The 27,077-nt window shown below is 38.2% G+C and overlaps 1 protein-coding gene across 1 annotated transcript in view; it reads left to right on the top strand.

The window, feature by feature from the left end:
• Window positions 1-27,077, top strand: part of eng (endoglin) — a 46,214-nt gene that overhangs the window by 8,495 nt on the left and 10,642 nt on the right. The window contains exons 3-6 of the mRNA XM_088435873.1: window positions 11,459-11,601; window positions 17,339-17,452; window positions 24,177-24,354; window positions 26,796-27,012. Of these exons, the coding sequence (XP_088291999.1) occupies window positions 11,459-11,601; window positions 17,339-17,452; window positions 24,177-24,354; window positions 26,796-27,012 (652 nt within the window). The remainder of the gene's footprint in view (window positions 1-11,458; window positions 11,602-17,338; window positions 17,453-24,176; window positions 24,355-26,795; window positions 27,013-27,077) is intronic.

Here is a 27,077-nt window from a genome sequence, read left to right as displayed (position 1 = left end):
ACAAATCCGTTTAAGATTCTGCTGATACCCAAACCTTGATGTCGTTAACATTTCCAACTTTTCCTCATCACTGGAAGTCAAACTCCTAACTGCTGCAACATTTTAATTAGCTCGTAATGTGTTGCGGGAGTTTTAAACGAGCTATCTGAGAGTGATAACCTCTCCTGTCTCATAAGCACTGTGCATTTCCCCTTGTTGTTTCCACTTGGCTTGCGTCTTTATTCAAATATCACAGCCTTCGTTGCGCCTTCATATTTGGAAGTCATCCATATCTGCTGGAAAGAATCAGTCAAAAAAACAAAACAAAAATACAACAAGCTAATCTTGGCTTGTTGTAGATGATGCATTGTTTGTTGCAAAGCTACATCAATCTCCAGCGACTGGGAACATGCACTGTGGCATTTGTCTCTGCTTTCAGCTACGCTTAATTAGCATGGAACTTTTTAATTTAGTCTTTGTGTTCATCTAACATGCAGATGGATGATTATGTTACACGATCAATCTTTTGTGATACCAGGGAGAACGTAGCGCACCACCTCAAATATTGGATTTTTGTTCAAATAGATGCCATACTAAAGTTAAGTGCTTCTCTACATATGCACATTGCCGGTAGTGCTACCAGGTAGCTGGAATGACCTTTTTATGTTTTCTTTTTGTATTTCTTTCCTTTAACGTTATTGGCATATGACATTGTCAATTATGTGTGATATAAGTGAAGTAATTTAATTGATGAACTATTTCTTTATATATTTCTATTTACCATAATTGTGATTTTACTTCTACGTCAGTGTGGGTTTGACCCGTGTACAAATTTGGGTCACGCCACTTAACATGAAGTTAAAAGTTGAAAAAACTTGTGCTTTCTTCTTTGGACAATTTATATGAGATACAAAGTACACATGAGCATGTACATTGAACCATGCAACAAGTAAAAACCTGAGCAGCTGCATAAGTACAAATAATCAACGTCATTTTCATCCCTTGATAAAATGCGTAGTATTTTGTGGTTTGCCTGTCTCCAAAAAACATATAATGGAAATAAAAAGCATGCTACTCCATGCCGCTGACTAAATAAATACCTCTAGACTTAATTCGAGGAGATATGGTAACCATAAGCCCCGTTTCACCGCCCGTAAAACTCTACGAGTGATGACGTCACCCTGGCAACTTTCTGCCTTCACACTTAATATCGGCATCTGGGTAATGCTTTTTGCAATGCCGTTAGAAAGGTGTGAGGTTTAGCACATCAAGCTCACTTCTTCTCCCCAGCTATATTGAAAGCAATCATATTTTATACGCTACACCTGCCATTAAAGCCCACATAGCACACTGTGAGAACGATTGCTTTAAAACACAGACGTCAACCTCAAGGACTTCATTTTGCAGTGCTCTATGTGGCCTGCTAAGAAAAATGTCTGCATCTACTTCATACTCCTGACTAAAATCCTGAGGAAAATTGAAACACATAAGTACTGTAGTTATGACTTTAATCCCATATTATTGTGGTTTAGTGAATATACTATTGCCCGTTTCGACAAATGAGAGGTTACAATTCTGCTATAGAAACTGAAATTCTCCCAGTTAACATCTCTGTTTAACAAATGCCTTCTTTTTCCACCAGGAAAAGGTAGCAGTATGGTAGTCAATACAATTATCTCCAGTTGTAGACTCCATTGTTCACTTAAAGTAGAGTAACTGCTCAGTCCTACACATAAACAGTCTCTCCAGAGAATTAAAGTTTGGAGTCCTGGCCCATGAGCTCCCTACAGAGTATTAAATTATCATAATGTTTATTATCTGCCCCATAGAGACTGCTGAGAGCAGTCAGATTACTTTTTAAAGGCAGTTTAATAGACCTGAATGACTCAACCGACAGTTTTAGTTCCTACTGATCACTTTTTAATAAACCGGGCTTCCTCAAATGTTCTGTTTTAGCAAGCAAAAATTGCTACTGTGATTTTGTCTCACACCAAAATCTGCGGGGGGAGAATTGTCTAAAATCTCACTAATATTTCTGGGGAATAAAATAGTTTGTCGCTACATGCAGTTGGGATTTGAGTTCAACACATTTTTTTAATTATTGTTTTCTGTATCCATATTTTTTTTCTTTAACCAAATCACAAAAATCAAAAAATCAAAAAAGATTTTTCTTACGGCTGGGAAATAGAAATAAATAGAAACATTTTTGACATTAACACACTTTCACCAATATATTAAACCAGGAGTCCCCAAGTCCGGTCCTCGAGAGCCCCTATCCAGCTTGTTTTCCATGGAACCTTCATCCAGGACGCACCAGATTCAAATGTTCAACTAATAAGCAAGCTTGGCAAAAGTCTGATAACAATCATGCTCAGGTGTGTCGGATGAGGGTTGCGTGGCAAACAGGCAGGAAGGGGCTCTCGAGGACTGGACTTGGGCACCCCTATCTTAAACGTTTTAACCTGAAAAAAAAAGTATAAAACTTTGTGCCGCTTTTTTCCCTAAATCACATTACTCATTAATGTGATTGAGTAAAAAAACATGACAATTCGCCCGCCCCACTATTTGAGAAGAACTATTTTAGGGTAAAGGAGAGTCGGAAAATGGCTCGCACTGAACGAGTTAAGCAGTTAGCAGCTATTGTAAACATTTCTTATAAACCACTCGTTCAGAACATCAATTTCACAATCTAGCTCAAATTAATCAAATTCATTTGAATTATTGCCCAGCCCTTCTATTGGGATCTGAGTACGCCTATTTTAACCTCCACTTTGACTTGTCAAGTAATGTATTGCTGACAAAATGTTTTGGGTATTATTCAAAATAAACATTCACACATTTATAGTTGAATAATGAAATGCCCCTGCCCTCTTTTTGTGGTAATAGACTATATAGTAAGCGAATGTACATAAAAGTGATATGTTATGGTTTATGACGCGAGAAAAGATAGCATAGACGCAAACGTGCCTATGTGTATATGGAACGTCTCATTACGGGCATAAAGCGAGCACAGAGGAAGTGAGCCATAGACCTTCCATACGCCGCTGCCGTACTTGCTGTTCCGCCGGCTTCCGACAACGATGAGGAGACGGACGAATGGCTCCCTGAGGTGTAAACAGCGCGAGTGTGAAGACAGGCTGTCTCCAGGCTCTGCGATTACGTCTTGGCTTCCTTTCCAAGCGCGGCCTGGCCGGAGCATCCGTTTGGCTGGCGGCCTTTTCAAGCCGTCAAAACTTTGACACCGCTAATCACCGTGTTGTGAGTGTGTGTGCGTATGTGTTTTATGGATAGTGTTTCAGGTGGTTGAGGAAGCAAGATGCTCAGGAAGCTTGTGTGGTGGCGTGTAGCAAGCGCAGGGGTGAGAGGCCAAGGGACAGTGCATGCCCCTGCAGAGGACTGATAAGAGCTTGTTTACCTTCCTGTGGATGGTCAGGCCTCAATCTGCAGCTGCGGAAACCTCGGGACAATAGGTGTGTGAGTGTGTGTGTGGCTGTGTGTGTCTCGTGTGTTCCTGTACCGCTATACTTGTGAGAACCGTTTTGAGTTTTCTATCGACTTAGTGAGGATATTTTGGATATGTAGGGACATTTAGTCCGGTCCTCGCTTGTTCAGACCTCTTTTTAAGGGTCAAGACTTGCTTTTAGAGAACAGGTTGGTATTGGGTTATGGTAATTGGGTTAGGCAATCATTTCTGATGGTTAAACTTAGGGGCTAGGAAATGCGTTTTGTCAATGATGTCCTCACAAGTAGAACCGTATAAACGTTTTGTGTGTGTATGTGTGTGTGTGCATGCCCCACGTGTGTTTGTGGTGTATGGTGGCCTTGACACTCTCCTTTTCCCGCCATAGTTAAATACTAAAGAAATTCTAGCCCCTCCCCTCTCTTGTTCCTCTCCAGACACAAACACTTTACTCACTTTTACAATGGGACAGGAGCAATTAATCTTTTAGTACATCTGGGATTAACTCATTGGACTGGCCTAGGATAAAATATCAATTTAATGCACATTATTTGAAAAGAACATAAATACATATTATTGATTTTAATAATAGAGATGCAATGGTGAATCCACAGCTAATCAAATACCAAATTATGTGACAATTACTTTTGCTAATAGGTTAATTATTAAGTTACCTGTGTTTTAATTTAAAAATGTCCAGATTCTTAGAATCTCATTCTATTAACGGTAAATATTCTGATTTTGGTAACTCTCAATGAAAAAAAAAAACAAAAAACCTTAGGAAGCTTGCTTTTGCTTTGGCCTATTATGTAAACATGAAACGTGTCTTTTTCCTATCACACGTCCCAATCACGTTGAAGCCATGATAAATATGTTTTCCACGTTCCTACCTAATACAATCTATTTAGTTGGAAGGCAGCTGTCAATGTTGATTTACTTAATAGATCAACAACAACACGGCTATCCTTTCTCTCGCCCGGGACTGTGAATTAAACGAGCTAACTTGGAACAAATATTCATACAGAACAGAAAGCAAACGGTCCGTAATCAACACAACACAAAACGTCTGCATGTCCACAAAACAAAATACAAAACAGTTGATAAAAACTCAAAATTCACACACACATATTATTCACAAGTAAATGAATCAAAATAGTTTATACTGTACTAAATAATGTGTTACAATTGTCACTGATAATGCAACCGGTATGCTCAGAGATGAACAAATTGGCACGTTTCATGCCCATACTGCTCACTAGAAAACTATTATTTTAATTACATCTTGTCATAAATGTACTGAAAAATATTACTATTTTTTGTTTGGGCAACCGTTTAAAAAAGAACATATTTTGGTACTACAATTTCCTTTGAAATGACAATGTTTTGTTGCATTTTATTTTATACTCTACTACCAAAACTATACAATTTATAGCTAGCTTCACAGAGTAGCAATTAGCCACAAGCTAATTTTGTGCAAAAAGGCATGTTCCTCACAAATAAAAACTTCGTAAATCTCCTTCATGTGTTCTGTCTTGCAAAGCAGATTGTAGTATTATGATTCTTAGCACAGCTATACATTGAAGCAGGAAAACATTTTAACTGAAACGTCATTTTAATTGAATTGAAAATCAATCGTGAATCGTATTGTAGACCCCAAAATCGGAATAGAATTAAATCATGAGATTCCCATCCATACATGCTAACTAGTGCAAACTAGTGACTTGCAAAACAAATAATGTTTCCTTTACAACGCTATACAGTTACACACCAAATTCAAATAGTGCCTTCGGTTTCAAAGGTTAATAGCTTCTTGGTGAATTGCACTTTTCAGTGCCATTCAAATTTAGTGGAAGAACTCCTCTAGTATTTCTAACATGGGGCCCATCACTTTCACTTCTCTCCCACGAATATAAAATCTCCCTTCAGTTGCCTTTATTCACATTGAACCTCGACAGATAATTTTCCTTATCGCCCTGATGTTTAACAGAGCATGGAGAAATGTGTTCCTCTGAAGGGAGGATTATGGGCAGTTAGAATAATGCAGTGCACAAATACAGTACACCCTGTGATGCATCACCGGTTTCAACAGTGCTGTTTTATATCTCTTTTCCTTAAAGCATTGCATAATTGCCTCCATCTTGCTGATATTCACATTTTAGACACGGTGCGAGGCGCATGTTTGCTAAACCAGTGCAAACAAGTCAAGACGCTTGCTGTCAGGGATTTAGCTGCTTCTGTGAAACAAAAGGGAAGAAGTTGGAATACAGGATGGCAGCCAGAGAACTAGCTCTGCGTTGGGCTGCATTGATCCCTGAAGAAGATAAATCACCTCACAGTCTCCAGGAACGCCCAAACGCAGTCACCGGTCGCCCTTAGTGCAGCTCGAGTGCACTCCGCATAATTATATTGGTCCTACGCGGACGGTGAGCTTTTCATTTAAAGAGGCCCGGCTCGGCCTTCGGAATAATAAGCGTGTTTTCATTTAATCCTGGAAACAAATGAGAGGAATACTACCTGAGGGAAATAGACTCCCATGGACAGTCCATTACTGAGAAGATGATTATGCTGGCTTGTTGGTCCTTACATTGTTAAAAGATGTACTCGTTGAACTGGACATCGGTGTTACACAGTTGCCATTTGGGTATGAGCACGTTTTTGTTAGAAGTGATTTTATTTTGAAAAATAAAAGGTTTCCTTCATTGAATCCAGGTAATGTTCGTTTCATTTTTGAGGTGTAGTTATTGTGCATGCTTTGCCAGGGAGGGGAAAAAAAAATCGAAGATTATGGATCAATGCTGTATCGCAAGAGATAATGTGGTTTTAAGACTCTATTTCAGCACCTTCCTTGTCTTTAAAGGCATTTGCAAAATGACTCCTTCAATGCCAGCTATTTTCAGACCCTACTTTACCCTAAATTTTCAAATGCTTAAAAAAAAAAAAAAAAAGAAAGGGATTGAATGTTTGGATTCAGTTCCGATTACAACTCTTGCAATTTGGACCTGGATTATATTCAGATGTTATTGAGTGTGTTATTGTGATTTAGATGTTTTTCTTCCCTCCTTTTCATTCACTAGGGTTATAACGGTCAGCTCTTTGTAAATGAGTTCCCTCATTGCCATCTATTGTCAGATCTTCCTTCACTACAATGCTTACTTAAAAAACAAAAAATAAACTAAATAAAGTACCTGGGATTGAATGTTTGGACTGTCAGACGTTGAAATGGGGCTTTGAGATTAAACGGGTTATGCGCATTTATAGTCTGATGAGAACTGTTGCACTTTAGACCACAACCAATTTTGGTTCTAGTTGGGCATCATTCACTGTGTGAAGCAGGGCTTCTCAACCTATTTTCCATCTACCTCCTGTGATTTTTTTTTTTTTTTTTCAGCCAACTACCCCCTAACCAGTACAGAACAATTTTAAAGGCGGAAGAAAAAAAACTTAAAATTTGGAGCTGAAGTTGCAGTGCTATCTTTAGGTGTGTTTTATTCAGCAACTCCTGAAGATCTGTTGTGTAACTTCATTTATTTTATTTTTGACTCGTTTGCTACAAAATTGCATCACTAATTAAAATATACATCCACGTAAACATTACAAAGATAAAGACATTCAATGTTTTGCAAAATAGTTATGATAACACAATTTAGCAATATATCTCCTCATGTTCCAATTAATTTGTTCTTAATTTGAAAATAAAATCTGCTTTTCCTGTCACACCATTAAAGATGACTCAATTATATTTGCTAATATAATGTGAAAAGCTTGTTAAAAATTCCATGCATCCCCAGGGATACTCCTACCCCCATTTGAACGATGGTGATGTTAAGTACAGGTTATATACTATGGAGACTCAGCAGTTTATAGATATTTAAATAAGCGACAGACACCTACAGGTCATAAGTGGAACTGCAACAATCTAAAGTGTGATAAGTCATGTCGTATACCTTGCGGCTGTTAAGCACTTTTGCACTTCAGTTGCTAGCTTTGACTTCCCATCACAGCATACAAATGGTTCAACCGAGCTGAGAAATCAGCTGAAAGAGAGTCAATGATAAGTAATGATTAACCAATGATACCTTGCAGCAAGTTTAGCAAATGAACCAATTCCTGTCTTTTAAAACCACCGTGGGGCCACGTAAGTCCGACATGGTGTGCAAAATACTGGCAAGCGCTGCAACGGGGGCATTTGTCTGCAATCGGGAACAGCGGTTGTTTTTTTTTTTTTTTTTTCCCCGCCGACACACACTGATGTTTTATCTTGTCAGATGCAAGCCTGTCTCCGCAGGGATTCTTTCCCGAATAAATCTGTCAAATGGAAAGCCTCGCTCAAGGAGAAGTTGCACTGTGAAATCTGGTGGGAGGTGAGATGTTGCAGGAAGTGTAGAAAATGAGTGTGAGCTTGAGCGAGGTGCAGAATAAACATTTTATATATATGAATATATGCATATATATATATATATATATATATATATATATATATATATATTCTGAGAGGGGTTTTTGAGTGAAGATAATGTGGTTAGCCGAAGGTATATGTTGTTGTCATAAAAGCAGCAAAGCTGAGAAAAGTATGACATGAAAATGAAGTTTCATGTCTGGAGATCTGCATAAAACCGTTTTTCCTCTCTTGGATTATGGAGTCAGTTTGCCAAGTGTGCCAAGAGCACAAATTTTTATCTCCACAAAAGCGTTGTGGTTAGCTAATGGAGTTTCCAAAAGGTTCCTATCCCACTGAGGAGCCAGCATTGGGGAGTGGCTGTGAAGTTAGTCATTTATTTGATCTCGCTAGGGTTTGTTCAAGTGAAAATGCCAAAAATCTGTGCCAATAATCAGTATATTGCTAGCGGGGTTAATAGTTAATAAAAGTACAGTATTGTGTTCAATTTTTGTTAAAAAGTTCATTTGCAAATACTTGTTTGCTTGTGGCAACAAAACATGGTACTTTTTGGATCGAATCTTTTTGAAAACGATTATTTCTTGAGGAGTTAGGAGAGCTGAGCCAACGTCATTAGTTAAAGGTTATCATGTCCTTATCAAACAACCGCTCTCCTAGTCATTTACATAGACTTGTTTATTAAAGAAGTACGGCATGAACAAAAAGGTTTATCTCTGGATCTTGACATTCCTTTTATCTTGATAGTTCTGATATAGACAGATGTCCCATAGGGTTACTTAATCACGGTTTTGTGGACCTATTTTTAAAAACACAGCAATCACTCCTCAATGCGTTGGGCCACTTGTCCGTATCGCTGATGCGCACAGGCATCAATTGGTGTCGTTTGGTTAATCTACCGTCTTTTCTTACCACATCTTTGCTCCCCGCCAAACATCAAAATGGAAATCAGCAAGCTGCCGTAAACATTTCCCCCTCTCATGAAATGGGAAATGGAAGCGGCTGATATAAGTGGATAAAGAGGACATGGAATGGAAGAGTCCTCCATACCTCATTTACCAGCAAACCGCTTAGCGAGGCCATTGGCATTTCCTGGGTCACAAGGGCAAAATCAATGTTGTTCATATCCTATGGTGCCTTGTAAAAATGTGACACATGCCCGCACACACACACACACACAGACTTACGGATGCAATCTGCAATCAACACGATTTATGAGTGAGACCTCTTGGGGGTGACTGTCATGGAAAGTTGATTCCGTCACAGCAGAACAAGAGAAAAATGCTTTTATGTTCGTGGTGGCTATTGAGCTAGAGACATGAACGCACAGAAGCAGAATAACAGGAAGTCGGCCTTGACCTCCGACATGATGTGGATGTACAAAGACAAGCTGCAGTACAGATCGGGAAAGCGTGAAGTTGTTTCACGAATGACACTACTGCCCTTCATGCCTCTTTCAGTTCCAATCAAATTGCGTAAATAGCGGTTTTATCTAGACTTGGCTATTGTAATTTATGCGGAGCCTAGCTTAAAACTTGTAAGCATCTACACAAGTACCAGGATCTCATTGTAGTCAACATAAAGCAGTCAACAGAATGCAACAATCATTGAGTCACATTTTTTATAGCAATACAAGTTCCATCGTAGCTGCCCTTGTGTCGAGCCACCCAAAAATGGGTGAAGAGATTATGCTACGGCACATTTTCGGCTTGCATACAAATACAGGTTACAACCTTGCAATACGAAGGCAACGTTTTAAATCCAAGAACCTTGTTTTGGCAATTATTTTACAAAAACATGAAAAGCATCTTTCATAATACAAGTGCTGTACTGTTCGTTTGTCAATGGTAAGAATTCAGCTTTACTGAACAAGGAGCATTACCTGAACCCAGAAGCAGAAATGACAAGAAATTAGAGAAGTAAAAGTCTTTATGTTGAAAAGTGACGAAAGCTGGAGAACCTGACCTGGGTCAGAAAAGAATTACTGATCCTGATTGGCTTGGAAAGTCATGTGACCTCCTCACTGCTTTCTCTCAATGCTATTCATGGAAACAAGGAAGTTGGGATATTTTATCGCTCCTGCTGCTGGTCAGAGTAGAGCATACTACGTGTTGACAGTGTAACCGCCTGTGTGACATAATAGCATGGACACATGTTGCCCAGGTCACAGCATTTATTTAACCCCCTCATGCCTCATCCGTGACCAGACAGGCCGATCCAAATTGATTCCTTCTCCAGAGACACGGGTCCGCCTGGGGTTAAACAGCGGCCCATACAAGTGGAGTGATGGATGACTACGACTGCTTATCCTGACACGTTCGATAAACGCATCCCAGACAATTCGTTTTTAAACACAGTCATACGAGCTGCACTTAGAGAGCTGGTCCCACAGTATCTGGAACAAGTTCAAATGTTTTTGGACCGTGACTCTGAAGCACATACCTGGACTCAATTTATCAGTTACAGGAGAATGCACCTTCAGTCGAAACCTCTACCAAGGCCAAACAATTAAATAGTGGTGGATGCAGTGGAACCTTTAAAGAAAACTAACATGATTACCAGGCATTGTTGTTTTAGGATGGCCTTGATTATGTTTCGTGGTTAGCTAGCATGCAGTTATCGAGTATGGCGGTGTAACCCTGTGTGGGTGTGTGTAAAAAAAAAAAAAAAAAAAAAAAAAAGAGAGAGTTTCCCTTTTATGTATAAATTGTAATCCTGTGAAATGATCCCAATTTTTTTATTAACTCTAACGATAATGTGACTACGTTTTTTTTTTCTTCCCTTTAATAGACATTTATTTATCTACCATAAATTTGGTACTCTGAGCCGCTACATTTTTCATGCTTTTAACCTGGCAATTTATAGCCCAGCATCTTATTTTACTTTTTTTTTTTTTTAACTATTCACCAGGGGGCAATCACCCGGTAAACATAGGAAGACAAACAGAGACTCTTTCGAAGTATTGATTTTGAGTGTTAACTGATATTTTACTCGCCAATAGAGTGCACTTCCCAGTTGTAAACAGGCATGTTACTGTTGTTTTTTTGCATTATTCGAGTGTGTTGGTCTGGTGTCGAAAATATGCAGGTTCTGCTCTTATTTCTAAACATGCAAGCATGTTCAGTCTGTGTTGAAGGCATGCTGTTGCTGTCACCTGGCAGTTTGAAAAAATGTTTTTAATAAAAACAAAAAATGTATTAATGTACTATCTTTTTGTGTAAACATCTGATGTTACAATTTCCGTCTTATAGTCTGGTGCGGCCTATATGTGACAAAAACGGTTTTTCTGTTAAATTTTTTTTGGTGTGGTTTATAATCCGGTGTACTTTATAGTCTGAAAAATATGGTAGTTATTTTTTAGGTATCCTAAATCTGCAACTCCTATCCATGTATTCTGGTACTCCCCAATCCTGTGTGTTCAAATGAACAGGCCCAGAATTCTTTCAGATTTTTTTTGGTACTAATGACTGCAAGACTTTGGCATATTCTGAAATTCGCACAAATTTTACTTTTTTTGCTGCCGTAGGAACGAAACTACCGTTCTTGATCTATAATGGCCTAGTGTTTCATACAACCATTTTCCACGCGCCACGGCTCAACCATTTATGCTTTATGGTGTCTTGCAGCCTCATGTCCGACTTGTGATCCCATGGATGTAAGCGACAATTCCTGGATTTACGTGAGGCAGCTACAACTTGGCTGCTGGACCAGCTTTGTGGGCCAGGACAAGGCCGAGGTCCACATTCTCAAGCTCAAATTTACTCCCACGGTAAGAATGTGAATTTAATGCAAAGATGTATAGATGCATAGGGCATACTGTAGAATCGGTCATATTTGGCTGAGAACAAGCGGTTTAATGGCCACGCATTGAGATGGATAAACACAGGTGGATTTTGATGCTTAATTTGTTTTTCAGAAAATCAGGATTATTCAGAATTATGTTTTAGTCTATAGGGGTTGCAGGATATATTATTGTAAGGATTTTTTTTAGGTTAACTGTTCTGAGGTTACGAAATGATCTGTGATATGTAAGTTGTAAAATGATTCAGTTTTAAGGCGGATTGATTTGATTCAGTTCAACTCAGTGGGACGAGGAGTCATTATGATCCAATGACTATTTCGTTGTTGTTTTTTTAACTTATGTTGAACTGCAAATGGGCCATCTCATTCTAAGACATATAGAGACAAATTTGAAATGTGTCTTGATATATTTCGAAGAACGATTCAATTCGATTCATTCAATGGACTCAAATCTCTTAAAAAAATGATTCTCTTGTTCAAAATGTTTGTGTTACATCTGTAGAATTTTTCCTTGGTTTATGTGCCACTATTGTAATTTTTAAATTGCTTAGAGTTAGGGTTTCAGTATTGTTTTAGCACTTGCAGTTGACATTCTTACTATTCTCAATTGTAGTTAGGTAAACTTTACTAGCAAGTAAAAGTGCAGCACCAAGCTGTGTAATCATGCCCGTCATCACCGCCAAGTGTCAAAATGTTATACATTGCTTATTTGATATTTATATCCATTGCGCCGCGCTATGTCACTCGTCTGACATCACTGCCTGATGATTATCTTCAGCTGACAGGACAATACAGTATGTCAAGGCAGGCGTCTGCCCTTAAATGAGCGAGGGTGCGGCATCATCAAATTACATTTTCAACATATCTTCCGCTCTAATGGAATCTGCCATTCACAAATATCAGCAAATGTATTTATAACTGGAGAAATTGTGTATTTTGACATTATAGCATGTGAATGCAGTCCTTTAAAACAAAACATTTTTACGTAAATGTCACATTGGGCCGTGTGATTCAGCAATACCTCTGAAAACTATGGGTCTCAACAGAAATGTGTGGAGTCCCAAAAAAAATGCAGAAATATAAATACGCTATAACCAATAGAAATGCTCGCTGAAAGTGTAATGTGTTACCAATTCTATCTTATAAATCCAACAGCGGTGTTAATGAGATGCTGTCGTGCTGTATTGATGCGCTACATTGAGACTGCACTCCAAAATCAAATAGTGTGCGGTTTGTCTTTGGACGAAGTGGGATTCGTTAAGCAGGAAAAGGAACTCGGGAATCTTTAACACCTTCTTATCGCTGTTCCAGACTCCATATTTCACCGACGCAGTTGGCATTTGTCACAACCTTATCAGCATGCTCATGCTCACTCTTCTTTCTGCTCTCTTATATCGTCCTCTGTTTCTTCCATCCTTCTCACATGTTCATCATTACGATAACGGAGGCATCTTTTTGTAGTTATTCAGTCAAGTTGTATCAAGATTTAATCTTCAAGGCAGGTTGGTGCGAGCCAGTTGCATGCTCGCATATGGACAGGCAGACATGAATATGGCCTGCTTATTTGAGGCATTTGATAAGCCTTTTGGCTGTTCGAGTGGAAGTAGAAATGTTCACCCCACCAGAATAAAAATAATTCATTTTCAATTTGCGACGTACTGTCATTTGGATGGGCAAATAATACTGGATTATTGTAGTTTTCCGCTAAATGTGATGTGGTCGCTATGTGGATTTTTACTTTACAAGCTTCATGCCGCTAATGCATTTTCCGATATTCTCATCTCATCTAACAAATGAAATTTCTCAACACGCCACAGTGGACTAATGAAACTCTCTGAGGTTGCGCTCATATCGAACATGTGCCACTACATTAATCAGGACAGCACAATTTTGATTTATTTGGTTCTCAGTTGTAATGTCATCCTTCTCTGTAAATCAACAAGTTACTTTGTATTACAGCTGCATGAGCGCTAGAGTTTGGAAAAACAAATTTACAAAGTGTCAAGATCTTTAAAATAGAATTCGGCACCTATTTTTGAATTTATTCTTTTGGCAGGTAATTTATTTTAAAAGTACTCTTTTTTTATTTATTTTTTAAATAGGACACAGTCGTTGCTGAGAAAAGGCAATCCGAAACCTGTGCATTTTTGTGAAAATTGAAAAAAAAATAAACTCAACCTTCAATATCTCGAAAACTGTAGATCCGAGTAAGTGTAAGTTTGGAAATTTGGTTTTTGATGCTAGGTTATATCTAAGCTCTCCAGTCAAACTGAAGTTTTTTGTCTTCTGCGTTTTCACCTCCTCCGTCTTTTTTTTTTTTTTACTATGTTTTACACCCCACCCTTTGGGTTGGGGAGTGAAGACAGGGCGAATTTGCAAGGAGGATGTTGCCTAGTGTCCCGCACGGGGCCAGGTTAGTCAGGCTTGTTGGCATCAGGCTGAGACGAGACCCGTGGAGCCAATTCCTATTCAGGGAATGAAACAAAAGAATAACTGGAAACAGCATCACTAATCATCCTTCACAAATGAGGAAGTGAGTCAGTTTTGAAAGTCATGTTGAGTGGCGCCCATTTCAACTTGGCTAATTCCTCTCTCAACATACTTGAGTGCTTCTCAAATAGTGGGATGGGCCCCCCTGGGGGGGTGCGAGGTGATGTCGGGGGGGCACGTGGATGACCCTAGGGAGAAATGCGCATTTTTTGTCATGTACATTGTAATGGCAATAAAAAAGGAATGATTTTTTTTCTTTTTTAGACTATGCTGTACCTGGATAAACACTGTAAAAATGATTAAGTTGTTGAAAGTTAATTTGTATTGATTTTTTTCTTGTGGTAATGTTAAAAAATATACAGACTTAGGTATATTAATTCAATTTTTTAGGTAATAATCTTTATTTATAGTGAGCACGTCAAGTGGGGAGGTGCAAAAAGTAGAAGCACTTCCATACTTCAAGCTGAATCGTACCACAAAAGGGTGCTTGTAATAATGATAGAAAAAGGGAGGAAAAATGACAGTGATTAACATGTATTCACACTTTCACAGTTATTTAAAATGATAAAATGTTCATTAAAGATTATGCATTTGATGTCCGTTAAATAATGGCTTCACAAAATTCGCGATCACGATATTGGCTAGGACGATTAATACAGATGATCCTCGCCGATATTAACATTTGAAAAGAAGGTTACCTTTACATGTCATATCAAGCACGTCCTACTACCAGGGGGCAAACGCAAGGTTAAGACTTCAATCAGCTTCGCAAGTGAGCAAATCAGGCAGCAGCGACGACAACGGCGGCAGCTAGGCTTGGTTTATGTTTGACACGCCCACGAGATCCGTCAAATTACGTCATTTTGGCAACCGCGTGGCATCCCCGTGGCCAGATCTTCCACCCTTCTGGAATTTCTTTACCACAGGGAAAACACGGCGGACAAACCATGTAAACAAACCACATAATGGTGGAGCCCTAATATATATATATATATATATATATATATATATATATATATATATATATATATAATTTCAATGTTATGTTTTTCTTGTGCATTTGAAGCATCTGTATTTCCGCTGGTAGAACAATTAGTTCTGGAGGTCTCTTCGGACTTAATTTGTTCAGCACTGTGTCTGCAAATTTTTCTTGGCCCAGCCAGGCTCATCACTATTCTCTTGGATCCCGCTCAAAATCGGGCGGAAAGAAAATTAATTTAGCTTTAGACCTGCACATCGTCTCTCCGTTGGACCCAGTCCAGAAAACAATCTCACCCTCCCCAAAAAATATATCAACCTAAATGAGTTTCTATGAACATTAAATCCTCACTGGAGGCATGCTCCTGTGATGCGTTTGTTTCTAATAACTTGTACAGCGTAATTGAAGACTACCAGTCAAAAAAGTTTGGACACACTTTCTAGTGCTATTAAACTTTTGACTGGTTGTGTGACACGCAAATGCTCATTAGGGCTGATTCATAACCACGATTCTTATATAGAGCAGATTTAAGAACACACATTAGAGCATTGAATTGGGTGTCTTCCCATTTGACTCAAATGTTATAGCATTGTCATCAGGGAGGATGTGTTTGTACACATTTTAGCCGGCTAATGAACGTTATGTTTAACTGTTAAGAAATCAGTCAATGGAAACGGTCAAAGTACTTTACCTGCCTATTAGCTGCTTAGGGTCACCGGGGGGACTTTTGCAAGAAGGGAGGTCCACAATTTTACACATACTGACTTGGCAGCCTGAGCAGACATCCACCATTTAAATGAAGAAGGTTGGCAAAGTTAGATGCTGGACCAGAGAAACCACCATGTTAGCTTAGTCTTAGCTTGCTAACACAATATGGGCAACATGGATGGATTTAAAAGTTTGCTGAATATTACATGACCGTGTGTTACATGACTGCAGCGGGCACACTACGTTATCACAGAAATTCGAAATGTATCCCTGACCTGGTTTTGAGTGAACAAATGACTGCAAACACTCCTTAGAAGACATGTTTTAGGAAAACAACAGTAAAACATCCAAGTTAGTCATGTTGTCAATGTCAGTACTGTACTAAACTGCAACAAATATCAGCTCACCAGTCCTTGTCCGTGTTTGACAGTTTTCGCATGGGACTTCGACGTTAAAAATAGCAAGCACATTTTACCTCGTTAGCATCTGCGCCGAGAGTGACTGGCACGCCGCTTGTGTTGGAGACATGTTGACACTGCGTAGCTGTCACACCCTCGGCTGATTACGCAATAGGCTAAGAAGTATAAGTCAAATCCGGCTGCAGCTGGAAGTTATTTTTAATACTTCAAACCAGCGTCTCACTCCTCCAAGCCAATTAAGAACCTTGTTAATTGAGTTGATGCATTCAGGATGCGGAGGACTAGAGGGAAAACGTTTGATTACAATTTGAACATGAACATATGATGCATGTGTGCATGTTTTGTCACGTGACAGTGTACTGTAGATCAGTATTATTTGTTTTACTTTGTGAATTATTCAGGATGTTCATTTACATTATGCAAGGTGATTTATGGTTATCATGAATAAATTCTTAGCAACAGTTGAATCATAGTATCATATCAGACGTACATTTATCGAACATTTTGCTCAACTTGTCACTCATCGCTATTATTTGTGTCATTTACGAATGTGTTGTGTTTTTCCTGATTGGGGCACTTGTCGGAAGAAACTTGCATTTAATGAAAATCTGTCAACCAGTGTCCTTAAACATCATATCACTGCTGTATGATTTGCCTCTCTATTTATTGTATTGATCCCTGAGAAGACAGTGTGCCATCCCACAAGGTTGTGCTTTGTTTTTTTGCAACGTGGCGTACAGTCTGCGAGCCTCATTACTTGGCTCCTTGGTACAGTAACTCTCACCGGGACGCTTTGACAGCACAGGGGAAATATTTACGCCGCTTCGCTGGAACGTTTTTCCCTAATCACAGGCCGCCTTTTCATCTACTGCCAAAACTCCCCGCAACAGGATGGTTAGCATCGTATTATGAAGCTCTCATATAAGCATTAGAGGTTATTATCTCATTCTTATGCTTAAGCAGTGGAACATTTGCATATAAAAGTGAGGCATTGCTCAACCCATCTTGCCCACCTTAATTATTCATGGTGATACAACAACATGTACAATGTTTTTTTTTTTTTTTTTGCTTCCATTAATGCTAATTGTGTTGCTTTGATTTTCTCTCAGGATGCCAAGATGTTCTCTCTGGTTATGACCGACACTAAACCAATGAACCTGATCATTACGTCTCAGGACACAGCCTACGGTCTCTATGAGATCAACGCTGGAGTCAACATTTATGTAAGTATTGTTTTGGTTTGTGCTGCTTTGTGTGTGTAAGTTCCGATAAAAAAGCAAAAGGTGAAGTGGATGCAAACAGCCACACATGGGTACAGTCGAACCTCTATATAGTGAACCTCTACAAAGTGAATCTCTCTTCATAGTGAACGAATCTTTACGGTCCCTTGCAAAACAGCTATATTTGACGTGTATGTAAAACCTCCTCATAGTGAAACTCCACATAGTGAATAATCTCTTCATAGTGATGCTATTAGTCAGTCCCTTGACAGCATCTACCTCTATATTGTGAATATCTGAACTTATCGAAAATTGTGAAGTTGTAAAATTGGGCGCACTGTCGGGATTTCCTCCCTGCCTAGCCGCTCTCGCGCGCCTCGACTTTCTCTTGCATTTTCACTTCGTCCGCCGTCCACTGCGCACGCGTTTCTCCGCTGGTCATCCCTCCGAAAATTCTAAGATGTAGGAATCTGCCGTGAAAAGTATGGATGCTAGATCTATAAGTCGGAAGCGAAAGCCTTTGTCGTTGGAGGAGAAGTGCGACATAATTCGGAAGTGTGCGAGTGGAGGCATACCGTGCAACCTCGTATTGACAGTTACTTTCTCCGCGCTGATGACATGCACTGATCATGTTTTATTATGATCATATACTGTATTCATTAACTATTGTTGAATAATAATAAAGAGTTTTGTTCAATGTAAAATGTTTTTACATTAGTTTTACCGCATTAGATTTTAGTGTTTAAACAACTTAAGTTGTTTAATGTACATTTATTTACATATTTATTTTTAAAAAAACGTATATAAAATTATTTACATATTTATTAAAAAATTATTCACATATTTCATCAATGAATTCTGAACATTTTAGGAAAACCTCTATAAAGTGAATCTCTCTTCATAGTGAACTTCTCTCCTCGGACCCTTGAAGTTCACTATGTAGAGGTTCGACTGTATTATTTTTTACCAAAGTTGCTGTGGTCCTGCATCTGAAAGTTCACTGTCTCACTTTGGCTCAGTGCAAGCAGACTATAATGAAAAAAAGAAAATTGGACATTTTTTTTCCCCTTACATATGCTCTTGGACACACATTGCAGTATTTTTAAAAAAAAAAGTTGTATTGTAGTTTCATTCAAAAGCAGTTGTATCATCTTAACATTACACTTAATTCCTGTTAAATTTACTACTTTTATTTGTATCCTTACAACTTTTTCCAGAATCACAGAGAACGATTACTCTTGTGGAGAAAGAGCACTAATTCCAGACTTTATTTTCAACCAGGAGCAGTTGTGAGATGTGCTGATTTGTGATCACAATTTTATTGTGAAAGATTTAAGGGAAATGTCATATTCTATTATTACAAAGAACAAATGTGTATTGACGTAAATATGAGAAATACAGTAATACTGCAGATGAGAATCAAAATATATTATACATATACATCGAAATTACTTTTCTGGATCATGTCGCAAATGTCCTGGATGTTTTTTTTTTTTACGGAATAAAATCATGTTTTTTTTTTTTTTTTTTTTTGGGTCAACATTTTGTTTTTACGAGACAATTTAGAATTTTTTGCAAAAGTGTCACATTTAGTTCCGGAAAAATATTAAGAAAAGAACAAGAAAAAAGATGTGTTTAGAATAAATTTGCATCACTATTATTTTTTTATGCACTAATTTTACAATTAAAAACATCTTTTTTGTCACGTTTATGATTTCTATTTGAAAAAAACAAAACAAAAATAAACCCAATTTTCACCAGGAATGTAATGATTATGATACCAGACATGCTTTAAGGGACAAATAACCTTGAATCATTTTAATTAAAAAAAGAATGCACCATTGCCACCGAAATTGCCAGAGGTTTGATATACCTCGAGCAAACTTGCTCACTGCTAGTTAGTTAGCGAAAAACAGCATCTGGGTTTATCCCCAGTCATGATAAAGTCAAAGTCCTGGTCCAACTGTTTATGGTAGCACTTTAGCCAAAGTTTGTTGGCCCGCGAAGCAGTCCTATTAAGTCCCTGTGCTGTCGTGTAGCACTGTTGTACTTTCTTCCACTATTGCCCACGTAGCACTTTTCTTTTGTGGGCTTGAACTTTGTCTGCACCGCTAAGTGTTTTCTTGATTGACAAATGTGCTTTTTGTCGCCTCATATCCTGCTACTGGTGTCGGCCCCTATCAACCATGCAGCCTGGAAGCAGGATTTAGATTTGAAGCGCTTGTCATTGCATAAACATTCACAATCACAAAATGTTTTAGATCCAGGCTACCGATTGAAGGGCTGAGTTTGTTCAGATTTATAGTCCAAAGATGAACGCTAATAGAATTTGTGTTCAATTTATCCCTAAACTGTTGTAATCATAGAACCATTAAGTTACATTTTAACATTTGTTGCTGTCAAACAAGTCAAAAAATATCCAATCTATAATTTTATATTGAATTGTCACTTTTATAGCATTTTTTAAAAAAATAACAAAGTTGCAATTTTATGAACTGCACATGCAAAAAAAAAAAAAAAAAAAAAAGTGGAGGCATGGCATGACATGGGGAAACAAGACATAGCCAGCAGAGCACATGAATTTTTTGTGGATTACTCACATGAGTACCAGGACATAGTGTTTGGTATGCACCCTTTTGTCAATGTTTTATTCATGTATTTATTTATTTTTATTATTAAAAACAGTCTTCATCAATGCCCATTGTCGCTCTAACGTTAACAGCGCACTGTCTGTGTGTGCACAACGACCATCACATTATTCAAGGCTGTGTCCTTAAAGTTTCATAAATTCATCACTTATGGTTTGCATGGTCAGTTTAGGACCCAGTTAAGGAAAGTACATTCTCCGTTACTATAACGTGACAACGTAAATGATCTAATTCTCACCTTCACGAGAATGATACGCAGCGCCAACATCCAGTCCAAGCCGCCTCAGTAAACAAATAAAAAGCCCTCAGATGCGCATGAAGGGAGACATAAAAACTACTACACAGAGATTACGTTGCTCCTGCAGTTTGTTTTGCCACCCTGGCAAGAGGGCGATTAGCTATTATTTCTCGACTAGCTTATTGTTTGCGCTATGTTCACGCGCTCTTTTCATACCTGTCGAATAAACGATGACTGAAAAATACCTCACCCTTATCAAACACACCTGTTTTGTCTGCTAGCTTAGGACCTCATTTAAGTGTGCGTCAAGCCAGGCACATCTTGGTGCCTCTGTTTAAAAAAAAAAAACAGTTGCGCATTCGTGCCTGTCGACAATATACTGTAACCACAAAAAGTTAGAGTTCAACATATCAGCTTTATTTATTTTTGTTTTCCATCACCGAATCAACTTTCCAATGAAAAGGGTGTGTATGCTGGAAGAAATGTCATGCCTGTCAGATATGCTGACAGTGGCGTGATAGCGCGACTGTTATCAGGGCTCAACTGAGGGTCTGGACAACGTTTCCCTGGGATGTTTTGTTGGATTCTTTTGTTTTGTTTTGCGGGATGAGCCACACCACTGGGGGATTATAGTGTTTAAGTGCGATTTCAGAGAAAACAGCAGCTGCTCTGCATCAGAGGACATGCGTCACGACTGTGACAGATTGGCTCAGGGTCACCCTCGCAGCTAACGCCGGGACATTAACGCCGCGCTTCGGTCACAGCGAGTGGCAAATGCGCACACATGTCCCTGTGCTGAATGTCTAGCACAAAATGCTGTTGGTCATTCTTGAAAATCTACATATCATGGCCATGCTACAAGGGATCGCTAGAACATCTTGAAAACAAAATAATGTTATGAGAACACTTGTGTTAAATTCAACAGAAGTCTTCACCATAGGTGAGATTTATTCATTCATTGCCATTGATGGCTATGGATGTCAAAGTACCATTTTTCCGTGCTGATAATATGGCAATACAATTATATAATTACACAAAAATTAGGAAAAAATAACAATTACATAAATTTAATTCATGACACAAAATACCTAAAGTTGTCAAGAAGGCGTCATTTTACGATATTTCAGTTCTAGAACCATAACAAATCAAATTTCTATCAATTGGTATCCGTGATTACTTTTCTTCACCAAGATCATAATATAATTTTCTCCGACAGTATGTTAACATTCCCCTTTGAAATAAATTGAAATGTCAACTATCAAGAAATCTTTGCCTTGTATAGCTGTCAGTGCATCGCAGAAAAATTAATATTTGATGTCTATATCGTTGTCAATGGCAATGAATGTCTGACATTCTGACAAACACACTTATTACATGCCGAATGTCATATAAGAAACAAATATGACATGACAAAACAGTAATTTTAAGACAAAAACATAATTTTAAGAGAGTAAAAACTTTCTCAAGATAAAATTATTATGGGATTTACATTTTTAATTCTGGTCAAAATAAAAATTTGGAATGAAATTGTTTTCTTTGCGGGAATGATTTCATTATTCGAGAAAATTATAACTTTTCATCTTTTTGTAGTTGGATTTGCATCTTAATCCCACCTTTGTACCAAATAGACTGACGAGAGGGGAAAATCATCAGCCTTCTTTTATATGCCATCATGTTCCTGGGTCAGTTTGACCCGTTACCCAAATAAAAGCATCCCTCGTCCTCACGACGATTATAAACATATAAATTGTACAATGGGGCAATCTAAGGAAAGTTAATAGCAGGAGGGTTAAAAAACATTCACTTCTTTCAGGTTTCAGGCATGACTGGAGTTCCCCATTTTTATTTTTGTCGATTTCCCGTCAAATGTACTATTTCTGGTGCCTGCACCAATGAAAGAGTCACGCAAGAACCAACGACTCCCTGCAGGCCGCCTCGCCTTTCAGCGCTCTTTCTTTGTTGGCGCGATACACTCGAATAAGCGACTGCGCACGAGTGTTCGTGCGACCTCGGTGACTTACGCTGACACAAAAGCCCCACACCGATAAGTCATTTGAGAGAGTCAGCACTTTCGCTTCTTTCAGGATCAAATACTGACCTGATTATCATTTGTGCCCTGCCTGTCTCCAGTCCAAAAACAATGAAAAGTCACTTTGTGTCCTGAAGATAAAAAAAGAGCCATAATAGAGGACCTTTAAGTCACACAAGTGTCATAGTACTGGTTTATTATTACAGGAAAAGACTTCAATTACTTTTTTTAAATATATACTTGTTTAACCTTTTAACTGTTGGACTAAGAAGAAAAATTGTCAGGTTATTAGGGATACAATAAGTACCGACATTGCACAATTTCATTTTTAATATACTGTACTGTAAATATCACAAATAGTAGTTCATATAATTCTTAAATATTAAACTCAATAAACAAAGTCAAATTCGTGTACTATATATACATTTATAATATAATATATATACATGGGGTGGACATTGTATTTTGGGATTAAGCACTACATAAATGTATACATAGTATATAAATTAGAGATTAGAGAAGAATTATATGAATTATTGTAAAATGTAAAATTACCAGAAAGAACTTGAGATTTCAGCTGAAATAGTTACAACACATATCATTTTTATGATTTAAAAAAAATTGTAAACTTTTCAGTAAATATTTTAAATTTCCCTTAAGTAGTTAAAAAAAAAGTTCTGTAATACTCAATACTCCTTTAAAAAAACGGATTTTTATGACCTCATTTTCAGAATCGCATTACATAGAGGGAAGATTTGTTTACGGGGGACTGGGGAAGAGCTTTTTTCCTCCTATCAGGGACATTTTTTTTTTTTTTTTTAAATAAAGCCCTTTGAATAGTTAATTTACCAAAAAAAATCTTATTAAACAAATGTCCTTGATTATATTACGATGATTTGTGGATTGTGCTATGGTCTCTTTTATTTGTTTTTCGACTGGATGATGAATGCTCTTACGTGTTGCTTTTAGTAATATGTTTATGGCGGCATTAATAATTAATTATTATAATCATATTAAAATCCAAAGGAATACTAATGGCCAGCATATCCATTATTAATTGCATTGATCTTTTTGCATTCATGTTCGTGCATCCAAGGCCATTCTTCTGTCGAAATTAAGTCCGTTATTACCCATCGGGCCAGACGCGGAAGCGGCAGTGTCTGGTCCGCGGCGTGGACGTAGATATTTATACCTTGTATGGAGCCAGATTCCAGCTGAGCACGGTGACGCACAAAGCTAAAAAAGGTCTCATTTCCTGGCCCCAGTCAGGAAGCGAAGGAAAGACCTTGGCTCCAAAGGGGCTTGTGCAAGCGGACCCGTGGACGCTTAACCATAATAAACATTTCTTTTCCAACGAGGAGAATAGACGCAAAGGAGAGCTGGGCGGCGTCAGCGGCGGGGAAGAAATGAATGAGAGAAAGAGAGAGAGGCACACAAACATGTTTGATATGGAAAAAAGTCTGGGAATGCTGGAGGCAAATAGAAATAGAAACAATGGTGACACGCTGTTGGCTTTCAACTTTGACCTCAGCATTCTTGCTATTGTTTTTTTTTTGTAATCAAAACATAAGAAAATTTACATTACATACTGTATCATTTAATACTAATGGGCGGGCAGGGTCAATAATTTCTCATCGGTTAATTATTCTGTAAATGCTCTATAAATGTGTCTTATTTTGCCTGGTGCATTTTACTCTTTGTTTAGCAATATCACACTTCATCAAAAAGAGCTGAGATTTAAACTTGAGAAAAAGCACTGAATTAGTGTGTTTCCAAACTTTTTACTGGTACTGTACTGTCTCCACCGTATAGAAAAGTAACACCTCGACGCTGGGCCTGCACAGCAACGAGCCTCGCGGCAACATGCGCGTTGTGGACTTCCCCGACAAGGACGAAGATCTGGTGAGGTGGGCCACCAGCCAGTTTGGCGGCGTTACTTCCTTCACCACTGTGGAAAATCTCAAAATACTGCTCTTCAGGCCCACAGAAGGTGAGGGTGCCATTCCTCGTAGTACGTGTGTTGTTGTACAGCAAGGTGAATAAAAAGCGTAGAGAACTGGGTTGCCCTCGCCTCTGTGAACACAATCATTTCCCCAACAAATCCTCCTTAAGGCGCACTGAGCCACAGAAGAGCTCCGACGCGGATCAAGTTGGAATCTGGTGGGGCTGGCGGCTGCTTTTTCATCCACTTTCATTTTTTACCACCTCTATTACATTGCTGTTTATCTGCAAGGATCACGTAATGTGATTCCCCAGTTGGATGTTAACACGATGATAAATATGAACCTTCCTTCAATTGGGTGATTAATTCAGTCATTAAAAACTGTAGATATTGCTTGCATCAAATATATATATATGTTTTTTAAATGACGATTACCGTAATGACCTCAATATGAGACACGCCTGTGTATAGGAAGCACCCTTAATTTTAGGGTCAAATTCTGGTATTTTCTATGTTACCATGTATAGGACGCACCAAAACTATGGCAACAATGTAAAAACTACAAAATAGAAAAATAATTCTCATCTTTGGAAATCCTTCATATTTTCTTGTGGTCATATGCGTAAGTTATATGTTGCGCGTTGAGTGTGTGTGTCAGATTTACCACATCGTAAGCGGTCAGTGAATGCTGCGTCAGTGTGACAATGAAAGGCGTTTTTTTTTTTTTTTTTTTCGTGACACAGCTCAAGTTCATTTGACCATAAATACCCAAAGTTGTGTGCCATCCGTGACGAACAATATTTTAGCCTTAGCCAACCTGAGATACGTAGATAAAGATGCGTGGCTTTGTTGCGCAATCATATTGCACTAACACAAAATTAATCAGAATGTCATGTTTAGTCTAGTGGTAGTGTTTACTAGACTTCCCCTTTAATAAAAACAATATATATATATATCATTTGCCCGATGAACTTCACTTTTCCCCTGTTTTAGCATCCTTTGTTTGCACCTGTCAGATTTTAGGAATTTAATCACTTTTTTTTTTTTTTAACCTGAACAATTTGGTGAAGTCATGGGACCTGTCCCTGGTGTTTGACTTTTCTAAATCATTATTAAATATGATAACACTGTATGGCCAAATAAAAGTCAAATGTATTGAGTTACTATTTGCTTCAAACGTTTTGTATGATGCATTTTCATCTTCAACAACTTGTGTGAGGGTGTTGTGGGTCTTGTTTCCGTCTTGTGTGTTCGCGTTTGAATGCTGGGTAGAATAAAAAAATTCAAGTTTTCCCAAAGAGAGCAAGGGAGAAAATCAGAATTCACGCTGTGAATGGTAACAACAAGAAAATACATAAAAAGCAGTTGCGGGCATTAAAATTCTCAATGCCTCCGTTCCTAGACAGCCTGACTGAATGTTCAAGGAGATGTAAGTGATTATTGGAATCTTTGTAGTACCTGACACCCTCTCCTCCTTGAGACTAGGGTTGCTTTTAAAAGCTGTTAAATATGTGCATGCTGTTTGGGGATAAAATGATTTTCCATACATGCTCAACTTGCAAAAAGTTGCAGAAACCTTTCAATTGGAGTGATTGCCAACAATAGGCTGCGTAACAAAATATGAAGTTAAGAGTGCTAACAATTTCATGCAGGCGGGCCTGTTTCATGAGTTTGATGATTAAAATAATTCTGATGAGCCACATTTCAACAACAATGTCTGAGGGGCTATTCATTGGTTAATTTTTGTAAAATTTTTATCATTAGTTTTTCAGGTTCAACATATTTCTGTGGCCAATGTGGATTTTCCTTTCACTAGCTAAGACTAACTTAAGATCACAAACTAGTAATTAAAAATTAGAGGAGTAGAACATTTAGGAATGATTTCATGAAATTTCTTTGAAATGATATGCCATTTTCTTTAGAGGGGCAGTTTGGTTTATCACACCTACAAGTGGTATCAGTATTTGATATCGGTATCAGTGGCTTCTGAAGTACTGGTATTGTGTTGTAAATTGTATTTGAACAGCCCTTATTCAAATAATGCAAAACATTCATTTCTTGATGCTTGTTGAGTTACATTTTTTTTTAACTGTGCCTATATGAATAGAATTTTATTTACAATAATTTGCACATATGAAAAAGTTATTTTTGGGGGGTACAGTAGCACCATCTAATTGGAATGTATTTGGCGCGTACACACCCACCCATATATATATATATATATATATATATATATATATATATATATATATATATACACACAGTATATATATTGTCATGGTCACATATATTGTACAACATGTATTGTACTCGACCACATGTCATATAAATGATACGGTAATATTAGAAAACCATTTTGGATATCAATCAAAAGGTGAGCATTATTATCGTTCTTGTTCGATATCACAGATTGTACCATGCAGCACATGTTTTCGTTTGTTGAAATGTCAACAGGTGCACATGAATTTCAGAACAATGTACTTGTGCAGGTGCAAAAAGCGGTCCTCCCGATTGCGTCCTCCACAACGAAGATCCATCAGAGAAGCCCTTCATGAAGATTGAAACCGCGCCCTTGACGTCTTCATTCAAGTCCTGCTCCCCACCACCGGAGCCTAAGAGACAGCAGCTACGCGGCCCCACTGCCAACGAGGAGGACGCCACGCCGGAGCTCCATATCATCAATATCCCAGAGGATGCCAATATTCGGTAGGCGGCGATTTAATATATTGCTCTGCGCCTCCTGAAGTGTACAGCTCTTCAATCTTTCATTT

This window comes from Hippichthys cyanospilos, chromosome 15 (genome assembly GCF_059441005.1).
Source record: "Hippichthys cyanospilos isolate Australia breed blue-spotted pipefish chromosome 15, RoL_Hcya_1.0, whole genome shotgun sequence".
NCBI classification, from domain to species: domain Eukaryota; kingdom Metazoa; phylum Chordata; class Actinopteri; order Syngnathiformes; family Syngnathidae; genus Hippichthys; species Hippichthys cyanospilos.
The sequence above is the reverse complement of the archived record's forward strand: the minus strand, read 5'-3'. Positions and strand labels throughout refer to the sequence as shown.